Source organism: Camellia sinensis, chromosome 4, assembly GCF_055761805.1.
Source record: "Camellia sinensis isolate YWXY chromosome 4, ASM5576180v1, whole genome shotgun sequence".
NCBI lineage: Eukaryota > Viridiplantae > Streptophyta > Magnoliopsida > Ericales > Theaceae > Camellia > Camellia sinensis.
The window spans coordinates 179415165-179437812 of record NC_138964.1 but is presented as its reverse complement, the minus strand read 5'-3'; the positions used below and the strand labels follow the sequence as shown (position 1 = coordinate 179437812).

Sequence of the window (22648 nt, the reverse complement as noted above, 5' to 3'; positions counted from 1 at the left end):
TCTTATGATGAGATTCGTCGCGCGAAAAACCAAGAATTCTTAATAGAATGAGTATTGATCAAGTACCCTTCTAATAAGACCTCAAGGAATTTAACAGGCGCCAACAACATCCCAAAAGTCTAATCACATACCCATTTAGTCACATAAGCATGTTATCACATAGTCATAAAATGCATAACACTTCCTAAGCATGCTAAATGAACCCATTGTGGTTAAACAACCACTTCCCCTGAGCTCCAAGTATTCAAACCCGGTAGCTCTGATACCAAGTTGTAACGTCCCAAATTTCTAGCCCAAATGATAATGCAACAATCATGGCTCTTTCAAGGAAAACCAAATATAAATCTCCAAACTTACATTACATGATACAATAGTTCTTCATGCAATAATACATTAATCCAACAACAAGTAAATAAACAAATAAATACCCTCAAGGATTTACAAGTTTCCAAGGCTTAAGCCTAGTTACACAAAATAGTTATTCAAACGCATACAAACGCAGTCCTTGGCTTACACACAGAGTCACAGCAAAATAAGAGCATTATACTCCCAACACACATACTTCCACGCCCCTAGTTGGGTGGGATCACCACATCTTTTCCTGCACAAAAATCTCGTAGGGTGAGCATAAAGCCTAGCAGGAAATTCTTAACAAAAGTATATACATTTTATACAAGTCTCAAGAGATGAAATGCACATGCCATGCTATGCCATTTTTGAAGATAAATCACATTTTCATCTTTTGAAAACTATCATGCTCAATGATATCATGCAATTTCAATTGTTCAAAACTTAACAATTTATTTTAAGGGCGGTAAATACGACTCTGGTAATCCCTAGGTCGGTGTCTGCAAGTAGACTATACAAGTACTACCAAATTGTTATTTTTACCGGTATTAACCAGAAGGCTCGACACCTATCCGCACGGGTTTTCGATTTTTCACCCTGGACTCTCAGGCCAACTTATTCAATATCATCTACACCACCTATCAAGACTTACCAACGTATTTACCCCAAAACCATTCCATGAAAACTTGTTTCTCAACATTCTTTTCTCAATGCAAGTTTTCAAATCAACTTTCAAAGTTTAATGGAATCAAATGAATTGATATGCCAATTTCACAAGATGAATATAAATACTTTTATTCTAATTTATCATCCAAGGAATAACACAATTCTCTCTTCTCAAGTATCCTCAACAATTAGTTATTTTAAGACTATTTCAATGTCTTGAACAATAATTTCTAAAATGAACAACAATCCTCATATTCCCTGAAATTCATCATTTATATAAATATAAATAAGAAATTTTTCAAACATCCATTTATTTTGACACACAAAATAAATATAATAATATCATTCATGGATTTTCAGTCTCTTTTAAAAAATTTCCAAATTCTAGGTTTTCTCACCAAAACTATACAACTCAAATCTTTCGAAAGAAAACTTTGCAAAATCATCTTTTCTTCAATCAACGAAGATCAAAACCCATAAGATCATTTTAAAAGAACAAGAGACAAACCCACTTCCAAAATCGCTCAACTTCTCGAATCAACAATCAATTTTCAAAGATATCGAAAGATGATTTCGAAAATCATATAGATCTTGCAAAATATATATATAACTCTAAGAAAATCTCTACCTCAAGTTTTGAAGAAGAAATGAGATGAAACCTCCAAAATCAACGGTGTCGAAACTCAATCTTCACCGCACAAAATGAAGCCCTCGAGAAGTTAACCAACTTTGATGAAGAACCTATGGCATAATTCTAATGGATCTTGAGAATTCAAGGTTTTGATCCAATTTGGTGTAGGGAAATGTAGAGAGGGGGAAGAGGAAAGGGTTTTAGAGAGAGAGAGATATATACAAAAGTGATCTGAAATATCAGATTCACGAACTGATATAACATGGTCCGCTTAAGCGTGGAAAGCCCCGCTCGAGCGTCAAATCACTTTTCCGGTACTTTTACAGACATGTCAAACTACTAGAACCAAGCATTCTCCGCTCGATCGCATAAATGGCCACTTGAGCGAACAAGCAACTTCTAATGCATTTTGCATTTTTGCTTCAAAGGCGCTACCCCTTAACCCCGCCAGGGCGCAGCCCCCTGGACCTCCACGAGCTGACCGGGCAACTCGAACCCCACTAGGGCTGCCTTTAGACCCGCCAAGGGACGCTACCCCCTGGAACCCCGCGAGCTGACTGGACAACTCGATATACTCAGCGAAGTAACAAAACTGGGATCACTACAACTCTTCGCAAGCTGGTGTCGAGGGATGAATGTCATGCAATCCAATCTATCCCTCTTTCGTTCGAAGATAGAGTAGATATGTTGGTTTGGTGCCCCACCAAATCTGGAGTGTACACTGTGAATCGGGTTATTGGGTTGCTAAATCTTCTATTAAAGATGAATCCCGAACCCACCCCTCTAGCTCGTACCAAATCCCACAGAACTTTTGAAAGCACATTTGGAATGTTGAAACCCCTTCTAAAATCAAACATTTTTGGTGGTAAGTGTACAGGAATACCTTGGCAACAAAAATCAACTTACATAAATGTCGATGCTCCCCGTCTCGAGTCTGTCCCATTTGTTTAAAGGATGATGAATCAATGGAACATCTGTTGTTCAACTGTCCGTGGACACAATCAGTGTGGTTTGGCAGTACGCTTCCTATCTGTATTGATAAAGGGATTGTGGGGATATATTTTCTGAGTCCCAACACGTGGCCAAGGTGACGCCGATGTGTCAACCGAGGTGTCACGTGTCCAGGTCATGACGCCGAGGTTATCTCAGCAAGGCCGAGGTTATCTCCGAAGATATCGGAATCCGAGATAAGCGGATAAGGCACAAGAGTCCTAGAATAAGGAAGGACTTTAGCATGGATAAGGATAAAGCTCTCAGGGAGTTTATCTTTATCTCTTGGAGAGTCCATGATAAGCACTGAGTAAGAGTCCATTGAAGCTAGGCTTCTAGTAGGACAAGGATTGAGTTAACTATAAAAGAGAGGCACCCCCGATGGGTCTACGGTACGCAATCTATATTCTGAACAGTGAGTTTAGCACTATTGATTATCTTTGAGAGATATGCTGACTTGATCGTCGGAGTGCCCCCGGGTGGACGAACCACCGCCGGAATCTTCTCTTTCTGTTGTAAGTCAGCCAGGTGTCATCTATGCTGCCAGTGCTCTCCAGCTGAATATTGAGTTGGGCAGTGTGGTCAGAAAATCACTCACACAATTTGGCACCATTTGTGGGAAAAAAAGAAGAATAAATGGTCAGTGACGGACAGAAGGAAAAGATTGGGGATGACACTCCTGCTGGGAGTGGCAGACCTATCGACCTTGACGTCAAAGGAGATAACCGCAACACAGAAACTCGTGACCAAAATCATAGTAAGAAAGACGTCGGCCAGGATGGCGACGTACCAAAGAAACCAGAACAAAACAGGTATTATAACGAAGACAACTTCCAAGTGTGGAAAGATAGATGCCTTCGAAGGGACGAAGAAGTAAAAGAGATGGCGAACAAATTGGCAGACCTGCAATCGGTCGTCAATTTTATGATGCAAAACAATGTCATGCAGCCACCATTCCCGCTGTAGGGAACGCCAATTCCAGCAGCCAATGCACAGAAGGGAGGGCAGAAACCAATCCCAGAAATCCCCCAGCACACCAGGAGCGAAAAACACTCTCACCGGCCTTCAAGGGAGGTCGGACGAGGAGAGTCGAGAAGAGAAAAATCGCGGAGGACGCATTGCGCCAAGGAGGCAGACCCCAAAAAACATCGGCATGTTCAGGGACAGGCGCTCTGCTTTGACACAACTCACGGAGAAAGATCGAAAAGGACCCACCATGAAGCTGAGAGTAGTATGCCGAAAAGACTGAAGTCAAGAGATAGCTGAGCTCCTGGGCGAAGCAAAGAAGACTTGAGAAATTATCTCAAGAGGAAGCAGTAGAATGCCGATGCCGAGGTAACTTCCCCTGAAAAGCTGAGAACACCATTATCGGTGGAGCTAGACAAATTCGAGGCTCCGAAGAGATTCAGTATGCCAAGGTTCCAAATATACGATGGTAAGTCGGACCCCAACTTCCACGTTGGATTATATTTGAACTCAATGACATTGTACAGTGGGAACGAGCCGTTGCTCTGCAAAGTGTTCCCTTCATCGTTTGGGGAGATTACATCAGATTGGTTCCACAAGTTACCAAAGGGAAGTGTGAAGACTTGGAAAGGCCTGGCTGGGATGTTTGTGGCCAGGTTCGTGACAAACAAGCTGCAGACATTGAGGGTGGACTCATTAATGGCCTTGAAGATCAGTAAAGATGAAGGACTTAGGGCCTATGCAAAACGGTACTATGAGGTGTTCAACCGAATACCAGAGTGTAGTCAAGAGGTGGCAGTCGTATCTTTTAAGAACGGCCTAAAAGACAACTGTCCACTACGAAAATCTTTGGCAAAAACATTGCCAAAAAGTATGAAAGAGCTCATGGCGAGAATCGAGAAGTATGCCAGAGCCGAAGAAGATACATCGGGAACCAATGAGGCAAAGTAAGAGAAAGGAAACGGCTCGCCGAAGCGAGGCCGAAGTAACAATGGATCAAGCAAGCAAGAGACAGAACTGAGAACAACACAGGCAGTGACAACTGTGTTCCGAATCCCAATTCACAAAGTCCTGGATCAAATTCGGAATCAACCCTATTTCAGAACACCAGTAAAGGCACCAAGAGAATTCATGGGAAGAAACCTTGACAGGCATTGTGCTTACCACAATGAAAATGGACATATGACTCAGGGCTGCAGAGTCCTAAAAACACATTTGGAAGACCTGGTAAGACAAGGCCATCTGAGAGACCTTGTCGATGAGGCTAGAACAAGGGAAGAACATGTAAGATTGCCTCAGGCGACAGCAGCTCCACTTCCACAAGCACAGCAACCATAAGCAGGAGGACCTCGGGTAATTAATGTAATTCACTCGAAGGTCAACGAAAATGAGATTCGGGGGGAGACCCAGAAGGTAAAACACCTGCAACATGTCTACCAAGTCAGGGAGAAGAGACATTGGGCAGAGGAGTGCCAAGGACCAGTAGTGTCCTTTTCTGAAGCCGACCTTGAGATGGTACAGCATCCGTATAATGATGCCTTGGTAGTATCCCTCCAGGTTGGGGAATGCCAAGTAAAGCGCATCCTGATTGACCAAGGCAGCTCTTGTGACATCATGTACGTCCGATGTTACAAAAAGCTTGGCCTTCACCCAGACGATATGGAGCAATCCAATAGCCCAATGGTCGAGTTCAATGGAACGTCGACATGGCCACTAAGAACAACCAGCTTGGAGGTGCAGGCAGGCACCGGAAAGATAACAACAGAGTTCACCGTAATTGAGACACCCTCCCCTTACAACATCATTTTGGAAAGGCCATGGTTGTATGCAATGAGGGCTATTCCCTCAATTTTGCATCAACTATTGCGGTTCCCAACAGAGTAAGGAATTGAGGAGGTCAGAAGAGATCAGCTGCAGGCAAAGAATTGCTCCATGGCAGCAATGAAATCCACCTGCAGCATTCGAAAACCAGAGAAGGCAGAGATCGAAGATGAGGACGTGGAGGTCGTAGAGGATGTCGGCAAGGAGTCAGCCGAAAAGAGTAAAGAAACATTGAAGAAAATCCTCGTCCAAGAGGGGGATGAAGAACGTTTCTTTCTTCTTGGCTCTGGCCTAGCCGAAGAAGAAGAAAGAGAGATGGAAGCTTTCTTGAGAGCAAATATTGAGGTGTTTGCTTGGACGCCTTACGAGATGCCTGACATTGACCCCGAGGTCACTTGCCATAAACTAAATGTTGATAGGTCGGCAAAACTAGTAATCCAATGAGTAAGAAGGCCGACGTTGATACACATCGAAGCAGTGGAGGAAGAAGTAGACAGGTTTCTCGAGGCCAGGGCCATTCGAGAGGTAGATTACCCGACATGGCTATCAAACACAGTAGTAGTAAAGAAGAAGAATGGTAAATGGAGGGTCTGCGTGGACTTTACCAGCTTGAACAAGGCCTGTCCCAAAGACAGTTTTCCTCTACCCAAGATTGACCAGCTGGTAGACGCCACTTTCGGACATGGAAAGATGAGCTTTCTAGATGCCTACAGGGGATACCATCAGATAGCCATGTATCCTCCAGATGAAGAGAAGACTGCATTTATCACCCCAAAAGGTCTGTACTACTACAGAGTGATGCCTTTTGGGTTGAAAAACGCAGGAGCAACTTACCAAAGACTGGTAACCAAGATGTTCAAACACCTGATTGGCAGAATGGTGGAAGTTCACATCGATGACATGGTCGTGAAGACCAAGGAACCTAAAGGTCATCTGGCTGACCTGAAAGCAGTCTTTGACATCCTTAAAACATATCGGCTCCGACTTAATGCAACGAAGTGTGCATTTGGAGTAGGATCTGGTAAGTTTTTAGGATACCTGGTGACTAGAAAGGGCATTGAGGCCAGCCCAGATCAGATTAAGGCCATCCTGGAATTGAAGACCCCGACGTCTGCAAAATAGGTACAAATGTTGACTGGAAGGGCCGCAGCCCTGAATAGGTTGATAAGCAGAAGCTCAGACAAGTGCAAACCTTTCTTCAACTTAATGAAGAAAGCCACAAATTTTTTATGGACAGAAGAATACGAGGCAGCCCTAGCCGACCCGAAGAAGTATTTGACCACAGCTCCAGTTCTTTTAAATCCAGAACCTGGAGAGGAGTAGTTTTTGTACTTAGCAGTCTCAGAACACGCAGTAAGCGCAGTGATAATCCGAGAAGAAAAATGGGAGCAAAGGGCCATTTACTATGTAAGCAAAACCCTGGCCGATGCAGAAACAAGGTATCTACCCTTAGAAAAATTGGCATTGGCTTTAGTAATAGTTTCAAAGAAACTGAACCATTACCTCCAGGCCCATAAAATTGTGGTGCTAACAGAACACCCCTTGAAGTTTTGCTACAACAAGGAGACTTGACAGGAAGAATAGTCGGATGGGCAGTAGCCTTGGGACAGTATGACTTGGAGTACAGACCCAGAACAGCAATCAAAGGCCAAGTTTTGGCCGACTTCGTAGCCGAGTTCACACTAGAATCCATCGTACATCGGACTTCGTCGAGCCGAGGTGAATGATGTCCAAGCAAGCAAGGAGAAGCACAGCCGAATGCAACAGAACAAAGGAAAAATGAAAAACTCAGACCCTGCAGCATTTACGTCGACGACTCCTTTCGACTGTTTGTCGATGGGAGCTCAAACCGGCAAGAAGTAAGGGCAGGAGTAATACTGGTATCTCTAGATGGATAGGTATTGGAACAGTCCATTCGATTGGGGTTCAAGGCCTCAAACAATGAAGCAGAGTATGAAGCATTGATTGCAGGACTAAAGCTGGCGGTTGCAACAGAAGCAGATGCAGTGATAGTCTTCTGTGACTCCCAGTTCATAATTAACTAGACAACGGGCGAGTTTGCAGCCCGAGATGAAAGGATGTCAGCCTACGCAAAGGAAGTCAACAGGTTAGTAGCTTTGTTTCAAAATTGTCGACTACATCAGGTTAGCCGAGATGATAACAGTCACGCAGATGCACTAGCCAATCTGGCCAGTGCAATACAACCTGAAAAAGCAAGGACGATAATGGTCGAATACTTGTCGGCCCCGAGCATTGAACCACTGACCACAGAGCATGAAGCAATGTGTGTGGACATGGGACCAAGCTAGATGGATGCAATTGTTGCATTCCTGAAAGAAAGAAAGCTGCCAGATGACCATAAGGAAGCACACAAGATCAGATTGAAGTTGGCAAGATTCAGTCTAACAGCAAAAGGACATCTCTACTGAAGATCTTTCACTGGACCCCTTTTAAGGTGTGTACACCCATCAAAAGTTGAAGATTTTTTATATGAAATACATGAAAGAATCTGTTAAAGCCACACTGAGGGCAGATCACTAGCCCATAGGGCCATTACCCAGGGGTATTGGTGGCCCTACATGCAGAAAGATGCACAAGCCTATGTCAAGAAATATGAAAAATGCCAAAGGTTTGCACCATTGATGCACCAACCAGCAGTAGACCTAAACCCAATATCCAGTCCTTGGCCATTTGCCCAATGGGGCATGGATCTCATTGGACAACTGCCCCAAGCAACTAGACAAAGGAAGTACCTGCTGGTAGCAACAGATTACTTCACCAAGTGAATAGAAGCTGAGCCCTTAGCCAAGATCCGAGATGTAGACGTGAAGAACTTCTTATAGAGGAACATCATCACCAGATTTGAAATTCCGAGAGCAATAGTTACTGACAATAGAACATAATTTGACAGCAAGCTAATCAAGAACTTCTGCGCAAAGTTCAAGATCAAGAACTACTTTTCAACCCCAAGCATTCCTCAAAGCAATGGACAAGCAGAAGCATCTAACAAAGTTATCCTAGATGGGATAAAGAAGAGGCTGCAAGCAGCAAAAGGAAAGTGGGTGGATGAACTACCAAATGTGCTCTGGGCATAGCGGACTACGCCGAGAAGATCAACGGGGGAATCCCCCTTTGCCATGACCTATGGCACAGAAGCTGTCATTCTGCTTGAAGTCGGTATCCCTGGGATCAGAACCCAGGGAGTAGAGAATGGGACTAATGATGTACTCTTAGCCCGAGATCTGGACCTACTAGAAGAAAGAAGAGAGAAAGCTGCAATTCAGCTCGCAGCCTACCAGCAGCAGCTTGCCAGAGCTTATAATAAAAGAGTCAACCCAAGGGAGTTCCAAATCGGCAACCTAGTCTTGAAAAAAGTCGTCGGTAGCAAGAAGGATCCCAGGGAGGGCAAGCTTGGCCCAAACTGGGAAGGACCCTACAGAATCACTTCGGTATTGGGCAATGTGCCATATCGGCTTGAAGATAATGAGGGCAAAGAGTTGCCAAGACCCTGGAATACTTGTAATCTAAAGTTTTTCTATCATTAGATGTTCCTTGTTGATTGCCGACGTTGAAGTTAAATCAAAACGACGTTTAACACTTGTTGAAACTTGAGAAAAGTTTACAAGTTAAAGTTAAACCGAAACGACGTTTAACACTTGCTGAAACTTGAGAAAAGTTTACAAGTTGAAGATAAACTGAGATGATATTTAACACTTGTTAAAATTTGAAGTTGAAGTCAGACTGAGGTTAAACACTTGTTGAAATTTTATGTAAAATTTACAAGTTGAAACCGAGGTCGTGCCAAGAAAGGTACTTGGGTACTTGCCGAAGTAAATTGTCAGTTTGTATAACCGAGGTATGTCACCCCGAGAAGGTTGCACGAGATTGAGGTATATACTAAAGATACACAAAATTATTCTAAGTATGAAAGACATACAAGAAGCAATAAAGGAAAGACAAACAATGCAAACATTCAAGAAAAAAGGAAGTTGTATTCATGAAAAGACACATCGACAACTTAAAGAGTTTACATTACTTTGAAAGGAGAAACAAAGTACAAGAAAGAAAAAGAAAAACATAAGGCTAAGATTCTTCAGCATCATTAGCAGGCTGGGGCTAGATCTCGGAAGACTGCTGGGAGGGCATCTCGGCGGCCTTCTCAGCCGCAAGCTCAGCGTTAATTTCTTGCAAAGTTTGATCAAGGCTCTTGTCAGCAATGGGCACGTCCGATATCGCCTTTTGAGGCGTAGCATCCTTGGGAACATCCTCAACCTCCTCATCCTGAGTCAAGTCCAGGACTTGCTCATTTTGAGTAGGTGACTTGACCCCAGCAGCTTCCTTGGGCTTCCTCACCAAAACCTCCTCCTCAGATTCAAAGTCGTCATCAGATTGAGTTAGAGTTAAAGGGAATGGAAGAGGCATGGCGTCGGCGTTCCTAAGGGGCGAGTCCGTAGGGACTTCAAGCCTTTTCAGCAAGGTCATCCAGCCAAGGGTGAAGCCCCTGTTGCATGCCTGCTTCACCTGCTTTTCGTAGTCTGCCGTAACGTCGGCCACCCCTTCGTTATAGCCTTTCTCGTCGGCGGCCTTGACTTCGGCCTCTTTTGTGGCCAGGGCATCTTGAAGTTCTTTTTGGGCTTGGGCCATCTTCTTCTTGGCTTCTTTTTTCTCGGCCTCAAGAACCTTCTTAATGGCCTCAACAGATTCTACCTTTTCTTCGACATCGTTTTGGGCCTTGATGACAGCTTCGGCTTGATCTTCCAGGTTCTTCATTTTTGATTGTAAGCCTTTGTTGGCCTTTTACAGACTGGCAACTTATCTCTTCTTGTCTGCCAGTTCTTTCCTATTCTCAAAGGATTGTATTGAGAAGGAATGAGCATGCTGGATGGCCTGTAAGTAAACAGAACAGAAGTTGTTAGAAAAAATTACAAGTATGGAATGAACAGAAAGAAAGAAAAAGTTGCCAGATAAAAACACTTACTTGAACGGAGCGTTGAAGCATCAGGGTGTAGTTTTCATACTCGCTCAACTCGGCGTTTCAATTGAGATCGCCGGGAAGAAGCAGAGTGGTACGGAGGGCTACGCCGACGTTAATGTCATCAGCGCTATCGTTGGCCATAACTGGCTTATCCTCCAGAGTAATTTTGGGGGCCCAAGAGGCATCATGCTTTTGAGACCCCGAGGTCGTTGCAGAAGATGACATCGGCCTTTTTAATCTAATGGATTCAGATGGGTGTGTTTCAGCAGACCTCTTCTCAGGGACAGAGGCAGTCTTCTCACTCTCAGCCAATTTGGAAATTGGCAAGGTGTCCTCAGTATCAACCTGAGTCACCTTTGCCTTTGGTTAAGCCTTTTTTATTCTTTTTTTGTTTTGGTGGAGGTTGGGTTTGCGTTGGCTGAGCGTCAACGTCAGAAGGGATGCTGGCTAAGAGGTCTTTTGCAACTGCTTTTTGACGGCCCATCTCAACAGCAAAAACAGATCGTCGCGCGGCGTTGGCGTTGGGATATCGGGATCAAATATGGGGCTGAGGTTGACGGCTGCTCGGCTGGATCAGAGGTTGATCCTTGGTCTGTCCGAGATGTGGACGCGACTTGTGGAGTTGTGGCAGAAGGTGAAGAAAGGTTTTTCTTCTTCTTTTTTGGGACGTCGGGAAGAGCCGACTTATACGTGGGGATGAAGTTAAGAAGCAGTGGGGCCTTCCGTTTGAGAACTGACAGATCCAAAAGTCTTCTCAAGTCTTTGCTGGGAAAGAAAGACTGACAGAAAACCTTTGGTGGCTGAAAAAGAGCTGCAAACAAAACAGACGTTAGAAGCAGATAAAATATTAAAGACTTTGAAATTTTTTGAAAAACAAACAAGTATGGACGCAGGGCTCTTACTATTGCCCTCTACAAAAACAGTTCGATAAAGAGGGTAAAGATGAAGGTCCTCATCTGGAGCGAACTTCCAGTTCCCCGAGGTAATGAAGTAGTCATCTCCAGCTCCCTTGTTGGAGTCTGGGAGGTCGGCTACAATTTTGTACTCTGTAGATCTTGGCTTGAGGTAGTAAATGTGACCCCTATCTCTTTTTAGGCCACACATGGTGTAGCAGTACTGGATATCGGCTAAAGTAATCCTAGAGTTTTCTTGTTTGGCTAAGGCTATGATGCCATTAATAACTCGGTAGGAGTTGATGGTAAGTTGCATTGGGTTCAACTTATAATAGTGGATTATCTCACGGAAAAGGATGTTGAGTGGAAGCCAAAGTCCGAACTCAATAAAGGCTACGACAGGGAAGGGCATGGAGTCAGTTGTGGGCATGATAGAGTCGTCTTCCCCAGCCAACCTCAGATGGACGTCGGCTGGGATGTCAAACTCCTGCCTAAAGTGCTCTAATTCACTCGGGGTGTCTACCCTATGTTTCCACATACCCATAATGTCGGCTTAACGAAAAGAAGATGGATTTCAAAAGAAAGCGTTTTAAAAGGGTTATTGAGACCTTGGCAAAAACCTAAAGTATGTGCTAGGTAAGGATTTGTGGAAATAGTTTCAATTTTTCCTAATAATCGAGGGTTCTACAAGCAAATCCCAAACCTAGATCTATGGAAACGAAGATTGAATGCACGGATCTGGAAAACAGAAAAACAGGGATATGTTTCAGAATTAAGAATGATGATGAAGCCATCAGGAAATCAAGACAAAAAGTTTGCACAGGTGCATCAGGCCAAAAATAATGGCAGAAATCAACAGGAGTATGAACAGTGTATATTCAAGAAGATGATTTGGGTAAAAACAGAATAATGAAACAAACATGTTCAAATATCAAAAATATGAACAAGATTGCAAAGACAGCAGGTAAAACAGTAAAGTTCAGTAAGGTAACAAGGAACTGAAATCAGGAGGAATAGTGGCTTACCAGAAAGAGGGAAGCCGAAATGGGGATTACCGAAGTCTGACGACGGTTGCGAAGGCGGAAGATCGGTGAAAATCACGTCGGAAGGGGTAAACGGAGCAAAATGCAGAGCTATGGAAGCTTGAACAATGGCGTATTTAGAAGCTAGAGAGAGTTGAGAGCTTGAAGATACGAAAGTGAGGAGACCAAGAGAGAAGAAAAAGTTTTGTTAAAACTTGAAACGGCAGCAAAAATAAAATTAATGCGCCTAAAACAACGCGAGCGTCAGACGGCGTAGGCATGCGCGAGATGAATTAGAAGCGCATACCAAGTACGATCTAGTGAGGAAAAGACACGTGGCTAAAACGGTCGAATTATGGTGCATGACAGCTCATACACGTGAAGAAGCTCTTGGAATTTTTTATCTTTAAAAAGACATGTCGGCCTACAGTGATGAGCTCGGCTTAAGCCGATGTACTGGCAGGAAGTACCGATATAGGTTTCATCACCTTAGAATGTCGAGGTAATAGAACCTAGGGGGCAGTTGTGGGGATATATTTTTTGAGTCCCAACACGTGGCCAAGGTGACGCCAACGTGTCAGCCGCGGTGCCACGTGTCCAGGTCATAACGCCGAGGTTATCTCAGCATGGCCGAGGTTATCTCCGAAAATATCGGAATCCGAGATAAGCGGATAAGGCACAAGAGTTCTAGAATAAGGAAGGACTTTAACATGGATAAGGATAAAGCTCTTAGGGAGTTTATCTTTATGTCTTGGAGAGTCCAGGATAAGCACCAAGTAAGAGTCTATTGAAGCTAGGCTTCCACTACTACAAAAACCGATAAAGATCACACTTTTTTTGTCTGATGTATGTTATTTAATCACACATTTTAAGTTTTATTAAAGTGTGATCTTTGGGAGTATGATTAAAAGGGGTCATTTTTAATCACACTTTTTAAGTGTGCTTAATAACATTTAGATCACACCTTTTAAGTGTGATTAAAAATATTTAGATCACATCTTTTAAGTGTGATTAAAAATATTTAGATCACACCTTTTAAGTGTGATCTTTGAAAGTGTGATTAAAAGTGATCATTTTTAATCACACTTTTTTAGTGTGATTAATAACATTTAGATCACACCTTTTAAGTGTGGTTAAAAATATTTATATCACATCTTTTAAGTGTGATTAATAACATTTAGATCACATCTTTTAAGTGTGATTAATAACTAATAAAATCTGTGATAAAAAAAAGATTCGACATATTTGAAAAATAATCAATATTATTTTTGTATGCACATTTGAAGAATGTAATACACACTATACTATATTTTGAATCATAACCACATATTGAATAGAATAACATCGTATATTTCATAAATGAAAATTAAATATTCAAAAGTATATACAAAGAAATTAAATAAAAAAAAAATTAACTGTGCTTACATATATTAAAAAATGAAAAAACTTAAAAAACTAAGTTCTTTAATCTTGGACCATATTTTGCATCTCTCCAAAAAATTTCTGACTTGAAAAATGAAAACACAAATTAATCCAAAAACCGCTGATGCATATGAATAAACTAAAAAGTTAATTCAGCAAACCAAAATAGGAACATTAATCTTAATCCTTTTGGAAGTAATTTCCCTGTTAACAATTAGATGCCATAGCAGCTCAGTGTCAATGACATTGTAATTAGGAGGTCACTAATGAGCACAGTATTTAAAAATGATAAATCTCAATACAGCTTGTGTATGATCTTTTTGTGAATGTATATTACAAGTGGATAACAGTGAAGAAGAGCCACAAGCAAGAAATCATCAATGTGAATTTCCAATGATACATACCAAGACCAATAAGAGATAGAAGAAGCATCAACATAGCAATAATGATCAGTGCAATTAAGGTTTTTTGCCAGTCAACATTGTGAGGTCAATACAAAATCTAAATTTGATGATAATACCAAAAGTTGTGAACTCATACACCGTATTGAAGACTCTCTGTATTGTTTCAGAATTTTCACTTGTTTTCTAGCTCAGTGTATCTACTGCAGTATATAAATCTGCATTCAACTTGTCAATTTCATCTTTGTCATTTGAAGGAAGAAAAACCTGGACCATATTAATGGTTTTCGCAAGTAATAGATACTCTGTGACATTTCTTAATGTATGCACAGTGTAGTCTGACTGGTTCACAACAAACTTCAGAGTATACATCACTTCACCATGGAATTCAACCTGTCAAACAGAAAGAAGTATTCATCCAATCCTAGGTGATGAAAGAGCAGGTTTGTTAGGAAGAGCCCAAAAAGATAAGATGGCAAATAATCACAGGATAGAAGTTAAAAAAAAATCTACTTGACAAATGGAACACTAAGGAACCAAGGCACAGGAAATAAGCAACAAAAGTTCGACTAAAGAAAATAACAATTAAACTCCCAATTAGTGTGCAAATTCAAATTTTGATGGACATGGTAAGTTGCAGTTTTATAAGTCCAGAGTTCCCAGTAGACTACCAGCAAATATATGTACAACATCTTATATTAGACTACTAGTGTTTTGATGAAATTTAAAAAGAAAGTTGAAGAAAATTTTGACCTGCCTTAATTAGATTTGAAGATGATTTAAAGAAATTGACATCTCAATCAATAATTTAAACAAAAAATATTTGTACAACATCTTATATAGATTCTTTAAAAATAAAAAGAACCAAACATGTAATTCCTTAATCTAGCAACTAGAATCAAGGGACCATTTATTCAAAGACAAAGTATTCATTTCTTCATTCATGAAACTGTCTGTGGCTGGACGTAAAATGATTAATTGGGAAGTTGAGATTGAAAATGAGTAATTAGGAAAAGTCCCACCTATAAGAATTGGTTTTACCCCCACAAACATACAAGCCATAAATTTGAAGGAATAGTTTCACCGATAAATAGTCTTCATTAGCAGAAAATTGCAAAAGGTCATTGATGTGTTGCTGGTGTCACAAATCAAAACCAAATAAAAAGAAACCAAGCAAAAGTTGGGTAGTACATGGAGGTTGCACTTTTCCAGGTACTCATATAATGTGTGTGTTTTTTAGGACTATGTGTTAGACTGTTCCTTTCCAGCTAAGGAAGTGGGATATGCGAACGAGATGCCTTCTCTAGATCTAACGTCTCCAACTGTTTAGATATTAATCTTGTAACAAAAGTGTTGCAACTTTTGCTGACTTATTATACACATCTAAGTTCTAACTAAAGCTTCTTGGCTGCTTAAATATAGTTAACATGATTCTAAAGACATAATTTGAAGAAATTCACTTTTAAAGCAGAATATGGCACATCATAACAAGTAAACCAGACATTCATTATATTTAGATAAAAAAGAAGGTTGATATGTGCACCTGTGACCAAAAAATAACACCGGCCAAAAATGCAAGGGTGTGCACTGTTTCATTCTTTGCGTTGAGACCCATGTACACAAGGAAGTCTCCTGATGTCTGGAGTAAAGAGGAAAAATTAGATACAGAGAATAGTGTTGCAGCACAACCAATCCATAATCTAACAACAAACCACTCACCTTCCACAACCAAGGCAATACCCCCAAGAAACAAAATTGTAGAGTCCATCAGTATAGTTACGAACTCATGAACAAAATGGAAGTGGCTGAAAGTTAAGAAAGGCAAATCAGAGCACAACCAAAATAGCTATATTAGTGAGTACCACAGGTGAAAAAATATAAATGAGAAAACTTGTGACCAGATAAAAAAACAACAAAACCTTTTATCAAGACTACAGGCTCGAGATCTTTCAAACTTTTCTTGGCTAATAAGCCCTTCCAAAGTCTTACAATGACCCAACCACAAACAATTCTTACTAATAAAACACAACCACAAACTTTGAAGAAAAATCAGAAAGCATAAGTAAGAATGTTCAGACTCTTACAATGACATTTAAGTAAGAATCCAGCTTGTGTAGATTTTCATAAATTAAGTTGATAGCATCTCTAACAGGGAAAGCCGGAGGAAAACAAAGTAGGCCTTTAGTGAGAGAAGTGACCTGACACACTGTATGAAAATGGCCAATTGACGCCTCCAATTTTGAAAATAAACCATTACTAGTGACCAATAATGAGAGCAATGACTTCTCAGGATGCTTTACCAAAGCATTTAACTCAAATTCCAATGCTGATACCTATATCTACATTCACATATACAAAAAAATGAGTACGATGAGAATCGATTGAATTACTCGTAGCTCTCTAGGGTTTGGTCGTCCTTCAGATCTGCCATCGTCGGCACTAAGGTGGTGGTTCTGCGGCAGAAGGAGGTGCTACGCGACAGGCAATGGCGGATTGGTGATGGCAAATCCAACACTGATGGTGATTGTTGTTGTTGGGGTTGGGAGTTTCAAAGCTAGGGTTTCTAATACAGGGGAGAAAAAGATAATAAAACCCTAGCTATTGCTAAGTGAGTGGTGAGAGGGGGAGAGGGGAAGACGCGGGGAGAGGGTTTGATTTGTTTGTGTTTCCACTGTGATACTATATATATATATATATATAAATAAATATAATCACATTTAATTAAAAAAATAAATATAATCACACTTAATTAAAAATATATATATATAATCACACTTAGAAAGTGTGATTAAAAAACATATATATAATAACATTTAATTAAAAAGTGACATAAAAAATAAATATTATCACACTTAATGATTAAAATATTAATTTAATTTTTTTTATCACATTTCTAATAAAAGTAAGATATTTTCATTTATCAAAGTGTGATCTTTAAATGTTTTTGTAGTAGTGATTAGTAACAAGATATCTTAGCTCATAAAGTGACCTTCATGGTTTTCCACTTTAAGAGCAAATGAGTATGTGCGACAATCTTCCAAGTATAGGAACATTAATAACTGACAAAGCCAGACTACTATTTATAAAGAAAAAACTCTACATTTAGAACACAACCACTGACACGTTTCAGCAACAAGTGCTTAAGTCCAGGAAATAGAACATAGGAGATGAGAGGTAAACAGAATGCTCAAGAAACTGCCCAAACTGATGCAAGTGGAGCCTTAATGAAACAATTGAAAGGAGATTTAGGAGAGTAAAAGGTGGTGGAAGAACAGAGAAGAAAAAGGCTGACAAAAGCCCAAGATAGAAGAAGAGAGAGCAACTAAATACAAGGACTTCCAAGATTTTGAAACTTTGCTGAAGCAAGGCAAAAAGTTGGGAAATAAAAAACTCAAGTAATTGCACAAATTGATTCACATGCATTTCTTAAGCCTAGTAGCTAGCTCCCTCAAATAGGTTCAAAGTGAAGAAACAATTCAAAGATCCTTTTACATCATCATTTACACGTCATTTGCACCCTTCCATGTTAATTGTCCATATTTTGCAAACAGATTGCACACCCTTGGTTACTCTTTTCTACTACAATACAGTACCAATCAAAAAATAAGGTGGTTTTCCAATCACGAATCATGGTCTGATGGGGGTAGACTGATATAACATATGGGTTGATTTGATATAACAATTTCCAACACAACAATTTAGGTTCATACAAAAAAAAAAAAGATTACTCCCCGTTACATTTTAAAAAAAAATAAAAAATAGTGAATTACAATGACCCCCACTAAGGGTTTTGACAAACGTAAATTTCCCTGGCAGTAAACTTGAAGGAAACCAAGTTAACAAATAATGTAAAATGATTAAAAAAAAAAAAATCCCGTCTCTCTTACATGCATAAAATAATTAAAAAAAAATCAAAAAATTCTCCGTCCCAAGAATGATTAAAAAAACTAATGTATGTCAAAGACAATATTCCACATAACATTATTTAGGGTAAATTACAATGACCTCTGTTGATATTTCTAACAAAGACATTTAACTCCCTGATATTCTAGAAAATACACACTCGCCCCCAAAAACTTTTAGTCACATAACTAGCAGTCCCTCTCATTAAGTGGTTGTTGGGGTTTGTGATAGTAACTTTCTACAGCTTTTTTTTCTTCTTCCTACAAAAATGAGAAAGAAAAGGAAGAACTAAGAACTAATGAAAAGAATAATGATTGCAATAAAGGCATACCACAATTAGATCATAGGGCAGTAGCAAATGGTAGAAACACTTCCCAAATCTATTAACTGCCCTAAAATAGGTTGAACACAACCTTTCTTAACTAACTTTTCAATGCAATGTTTCACATATATTCAGGACCAAATGGGCTACACTACACGATCGAAGGATGTCCACAATCACTTAATCCCTCAAGTTGTATTAAATTATTAGACTATATGTGGGTGACTCAACAATGCCAGATGCAACAAGTGTTAGATAGCCATGCCAATGTCAGCTTAACTGCCTCAAATCATCTAAACATAAGAACTAACATGCTCCCTAAGAGATCATTCATAATGAATTCTTGATTTCACTTGGAAGCCATAAGACAAACAATAAAATTTCCCCTAAATTGTCAACCCCTATAAAATTCAACTAATACTGAATGGAAATTAGTCATCAAATGTATCCACAACAACAACAACATACCAACACAATTTAAAAAATATAAGGCAAAGAACAAAAGAACTGTTCACAGGACACACAGAAAAGCAGAGTGAAGCCTCTTCACTGGAAAATACATGCCTAAACACCTCAGAAATTGAATTGCTCTCACATGCATTTGAACAATAATTTCAACTCCTCCAGACATGAAAGAGGGTTCCTTTAACTATATGTTGAAGATTGCAAAAAAAAAAAAAAAAAATACTCAAAAAACCATATACCCACAAAACAGAACCAAGAGAGGATGACCTAGGTAACAATTTAACCACACAAAACTAAAAGTGAGACATTGAATTCACCTCAAATCCAAGAGAGCATCTGATGAGTCTCTGAACATATTCAATTACATCTTTCCTCTTCTCACCTAACAGTCAGTCCAATGACCCTCATAGTGTAATAAGCCATTCAATTCAAGTGCACAAAAGAGCTGACCTTTGGGTCCTTCCAAATAGCAATAATTCAAATTCTAAGAAAAAAATAGAAACATAGCAGAAGATGAGACAAATTAAGATATAAAAAAAAGTTAAGCCATCCAATTAAATTGATCATGTGGTAGCTACCATAGAAGAATTTAAAGCTTTATCAACCCTTAGTTTACATGAACTAAAATTCTTCTTTTAACTTCATCAAATTTTTTGAAGTGTTGTGTTAATTTATAGTTCACTTTTTTCTTAGATATATATGCCAACCAAACCGCTAATAGTTATGGAGACTATATATGCTTTGCTGTGATACTTGCTTATAAAATTTGAACAGAAATATGCACAAAATAGGGCGGAAAGAATGGAGCTCTTAAAGTAACCTCATTGTGCCGACATTTTTTTTTTTTTTTTGCAGTCAGGCATTTTTTCAAACACTTAAGAGGACCCTTAATAGCAGATAACATTTACAGACTATCATCTATACGTACACATATACATAGCATGTATATATAGATGAGAAATCAATATATAGGAGAGGATCTGACAGACCGGATATCATTAGGCCGTGGTGATCCCTAACTATAAAAAATTTCTATGTAGTGTTTCTTTCTCCTCTCTCTTTCTCAAGTGTCCCTCTGGAGCTCTTTGTCGTCGATGAAGCCACTCCCGTTCTGATCCGCTACTTGGAAGCACGTCACCACGCTTAGATCCATGCCTGTTGGGAAGGACGATGGCAACAGAGATGCGAATGGGCTTCCGTAAGCCTACGCCTGTAGTAGGTATCCTCCTTCGGGGGCGGCAGCAAAGTGTGGATGTGGAGTAGCGGCGTAGGGTTTGTACTTGAAGGTAGAGATTCAAACGATGAGGGGGTTGGGAGTTTCGACGAAGGAGTGGCTGCTGGCGATGGGATTTAGGTTTTGATCTACCTCACGATCTGGATCTCAGACGAGAGAGGGAAGAGGAAGAGGAAGAGGAAGAGAGAGAGAGAGAGAAGGACTAGGGCTGGGCGAATGAATTTAGGACTCTAAAGTTTTGGGATAGTTTGAAAAAATATATATTGATCACACTTGTTTAGAAGTTGTTAGTAAAAAAATTATATATATTCATACTTATTTAAAGGATGGGATTAAAAAATATATATAATCATATTTAATTAAAAAGTGATATAAAAAATAAATATTATTATATTTAATTAAATTAAGTGTGATCAAAATATTAATTTAATTTTTTTATCACACTTTCAATAAAAGTGAGATATTTTTATTTATCAAAGTGTAATCTTTAATTATTTTTGTAGTAGTGATCATGCTTTAATTAGAAGGTGTGATTAATATATATATATATATATATATATATAATCACACTTAATTAGAAAGTGACATAAAAAAATAAATATTATCACATTCAATCAAATTAAGTGTGATTAAAAATTTGAAAATTGTATATTTTATATAAAAATTAATTTGAAATATTTTATACAATCACACCTATTTAGGAAGTGTGATTAAATATATATGTATAATCACACTTATTTAAAAAGTGTGATTAAAAAGTAGTAATGTATATATAATCACACTTTAATTAGAAGATGTGATTAAAAATATATATATATAATCACACTCATTTAAAAAGTGTGATTAAAAAGTAGTAGTGTATATATAATCACACTTTAATTAAAAGATGTGATTAAATATATATATATATATAATTATACTTATTTAAAAAGTGTGATTAAAAAGTAATAGTGTATATATAATCACACTTTAATTAAAATGTGTGATTAAAAAATAGATATATAATCACACTCATTTAAAAAGTGTGATTAAAAGATAGTAGTGTATATATAATCACACTTTAATTAGAATGTGTGATTAATATATATATATATAATCACATTTATTTAAAAAGTGTGATTAAAAAGTAATAGTACATATATAATCACACTTTAATTAAAAGGTGTGATTAAAAAAACATATATATAATCACACTTAATTGAAAAGTGACATAAAAAATAAATATTATCACACTCAATTAAATTAAGTGTAATTAAAATATCAATCTAATTTTTTTTATCACACTTTCAATAAAAATGAGATTTTTTTTTTGTCAAAGTGTGATCTTTAACTATTTTTGTAGTAGTGTTCTAGTGGGACAAGAATTGAGTTAACTATAAAAGAGAAGCACCCCCGATGGGTCTAAGGTACGCAATTTATATTCTGAACAGTGAGTTTAGCACTATTGATTATCTTTGAGAGATATACTGACCTGATCGTCGGAGTGCCCCGGGTGGACGAATCACCGCCGGAATCTTCTCTTGTTGTTGTAGGTCAGCCAGGTGTCATCTATTCTGTCAGTGCTCTCCAGCTGAATACTGAGTTGGGCAGTGTGGTCGGAAAATCACTCACACAGGATAGTGGATAATGTTGTGCAATGGACAATTGAATGGATTGCGGCTGAGCGGGAGGTTAGACGTGAGAGCAAGTTGCTGAGTAAAGTTTTCTTCATTGGATGGTACATCTGGAAAGCAAGAAATGACTTCATATTCAATCACATACCAGTTAGCCCAACTGAGACTATCTCCAAAATAGCACGGGCATGGTTCGAGTTCGAGGGACAACAGCAGTGCACAAGAGCCTAAACTTGCAGCGGTGTATCCCAATTCCACGAGAGCAATAGGGACCAGAGATGGTGGCCAGCAAGGGCTGGAGCGTTAAAGTTCAATTGTGATGCGAGTTTCAACTCAAAAGGGGCTACAGCTTCAGCTGCTGTACTCCTTAGAAATTCAGAGGGGCGCCTTGTGGATGGTATTGCTACATCTTTCAGGTCTTCATCAGCATTTGCTGCGGAAGCTCAGGCGGTGAGATTGGCAGCTCAACTGGCAATCACTCGGAATCCTGAAGCTGCTACCATTGAGAGTAACAACCTAGAGGTTATCAAGCTGGGAGTTTCAGAGAAGGTTCCTCCTTGGGAAGCTTTGGCAATTATCCTTGATATTCGTCAGATGGCAAGACAGGAAAATCTTAATCTGAGATGGACTAACAGAGCAAACAACACGGCTGCCCATTGGACTGCACAACCATGTGCCCATAATAGCCTTCCTGTAGGATGGGTTTCAAACCCTCCAATGGCACTCTCTGAGATTTTGAGGATTGATGCTCTTCCTGGGCCCCTGTGAGGCCCTCTTTTTGTACTCTTTTCGTTCAAAAAAAAAAAAAAAAAGAAAAAATAGTGGGCATGAATGTTTTGTCTATACCCCCCCTAAAAAAAACAATAGTATAAGCTATCAAACAAGAAAAAAATAGTGGGCATAAATGTTTAGCCTTTACCTAAATAATTGTTTTCATAATTATCGGCTTTAATCTTAATTCATTACTTGGCCTGTT

At 39.3% G+C, this 22648-nt stretch overlaps 1 protein-coding gene across 6 annotated transcripts; it reads right to left on the bottom strand.

The window, feature by feature from the left end:
• Positions 1 to 331: 331 nt before the first annotated feature.
• On the bottom strand, positions 332 to 22643 carry LOC145789724 (uncharacterized). 6 transcript variants are annotated; one of them, XR_014327969.1, is made up of 5 exons: positions 21531 to 22643; positions 19143 to 19309; positions 15855 to 15940; positions 15679 to 15774; positions 14172 to 14528 (listed from the first exon to the last, which is right to left on the bottom strand). XR_014327969.1 is itself a non-coding variant. In XM_082867028.1 (2 exons), the coding sequence occupies exon 2, from the start codon at positions 10190 to 10192 to the stop codon at positions 9539 to 9541; it is 654 nt and encodes a 217-aa protein (XP_082723154.1). In that variant the 5' UTR covers positions 10193 to 10309; positions 21531 to 22585; the 3' UTR covers positions 9091 to 9538. The 6 variants fall into 6 exon arrangements, 2 of the variants coding, with proteins under 2 accessions (XP_082723154.1, XP_082723155.1); XR_014327971.1 differs by lacking the exon at positions 21531 to 22643 and adding an exon at positions 19815 to 20375 and having other exon boundaries at positions 15855 to 19009; XR_014327972.1 differs by lacking the exon at positions 21531 to 22643 and adding an exon at positions 19815 to 20343 and having other exon boundaries at positions 19143 to 19284.
• Between the last annotated feature and the right edge of the window lie 5 nt (positions 22644 to 22648).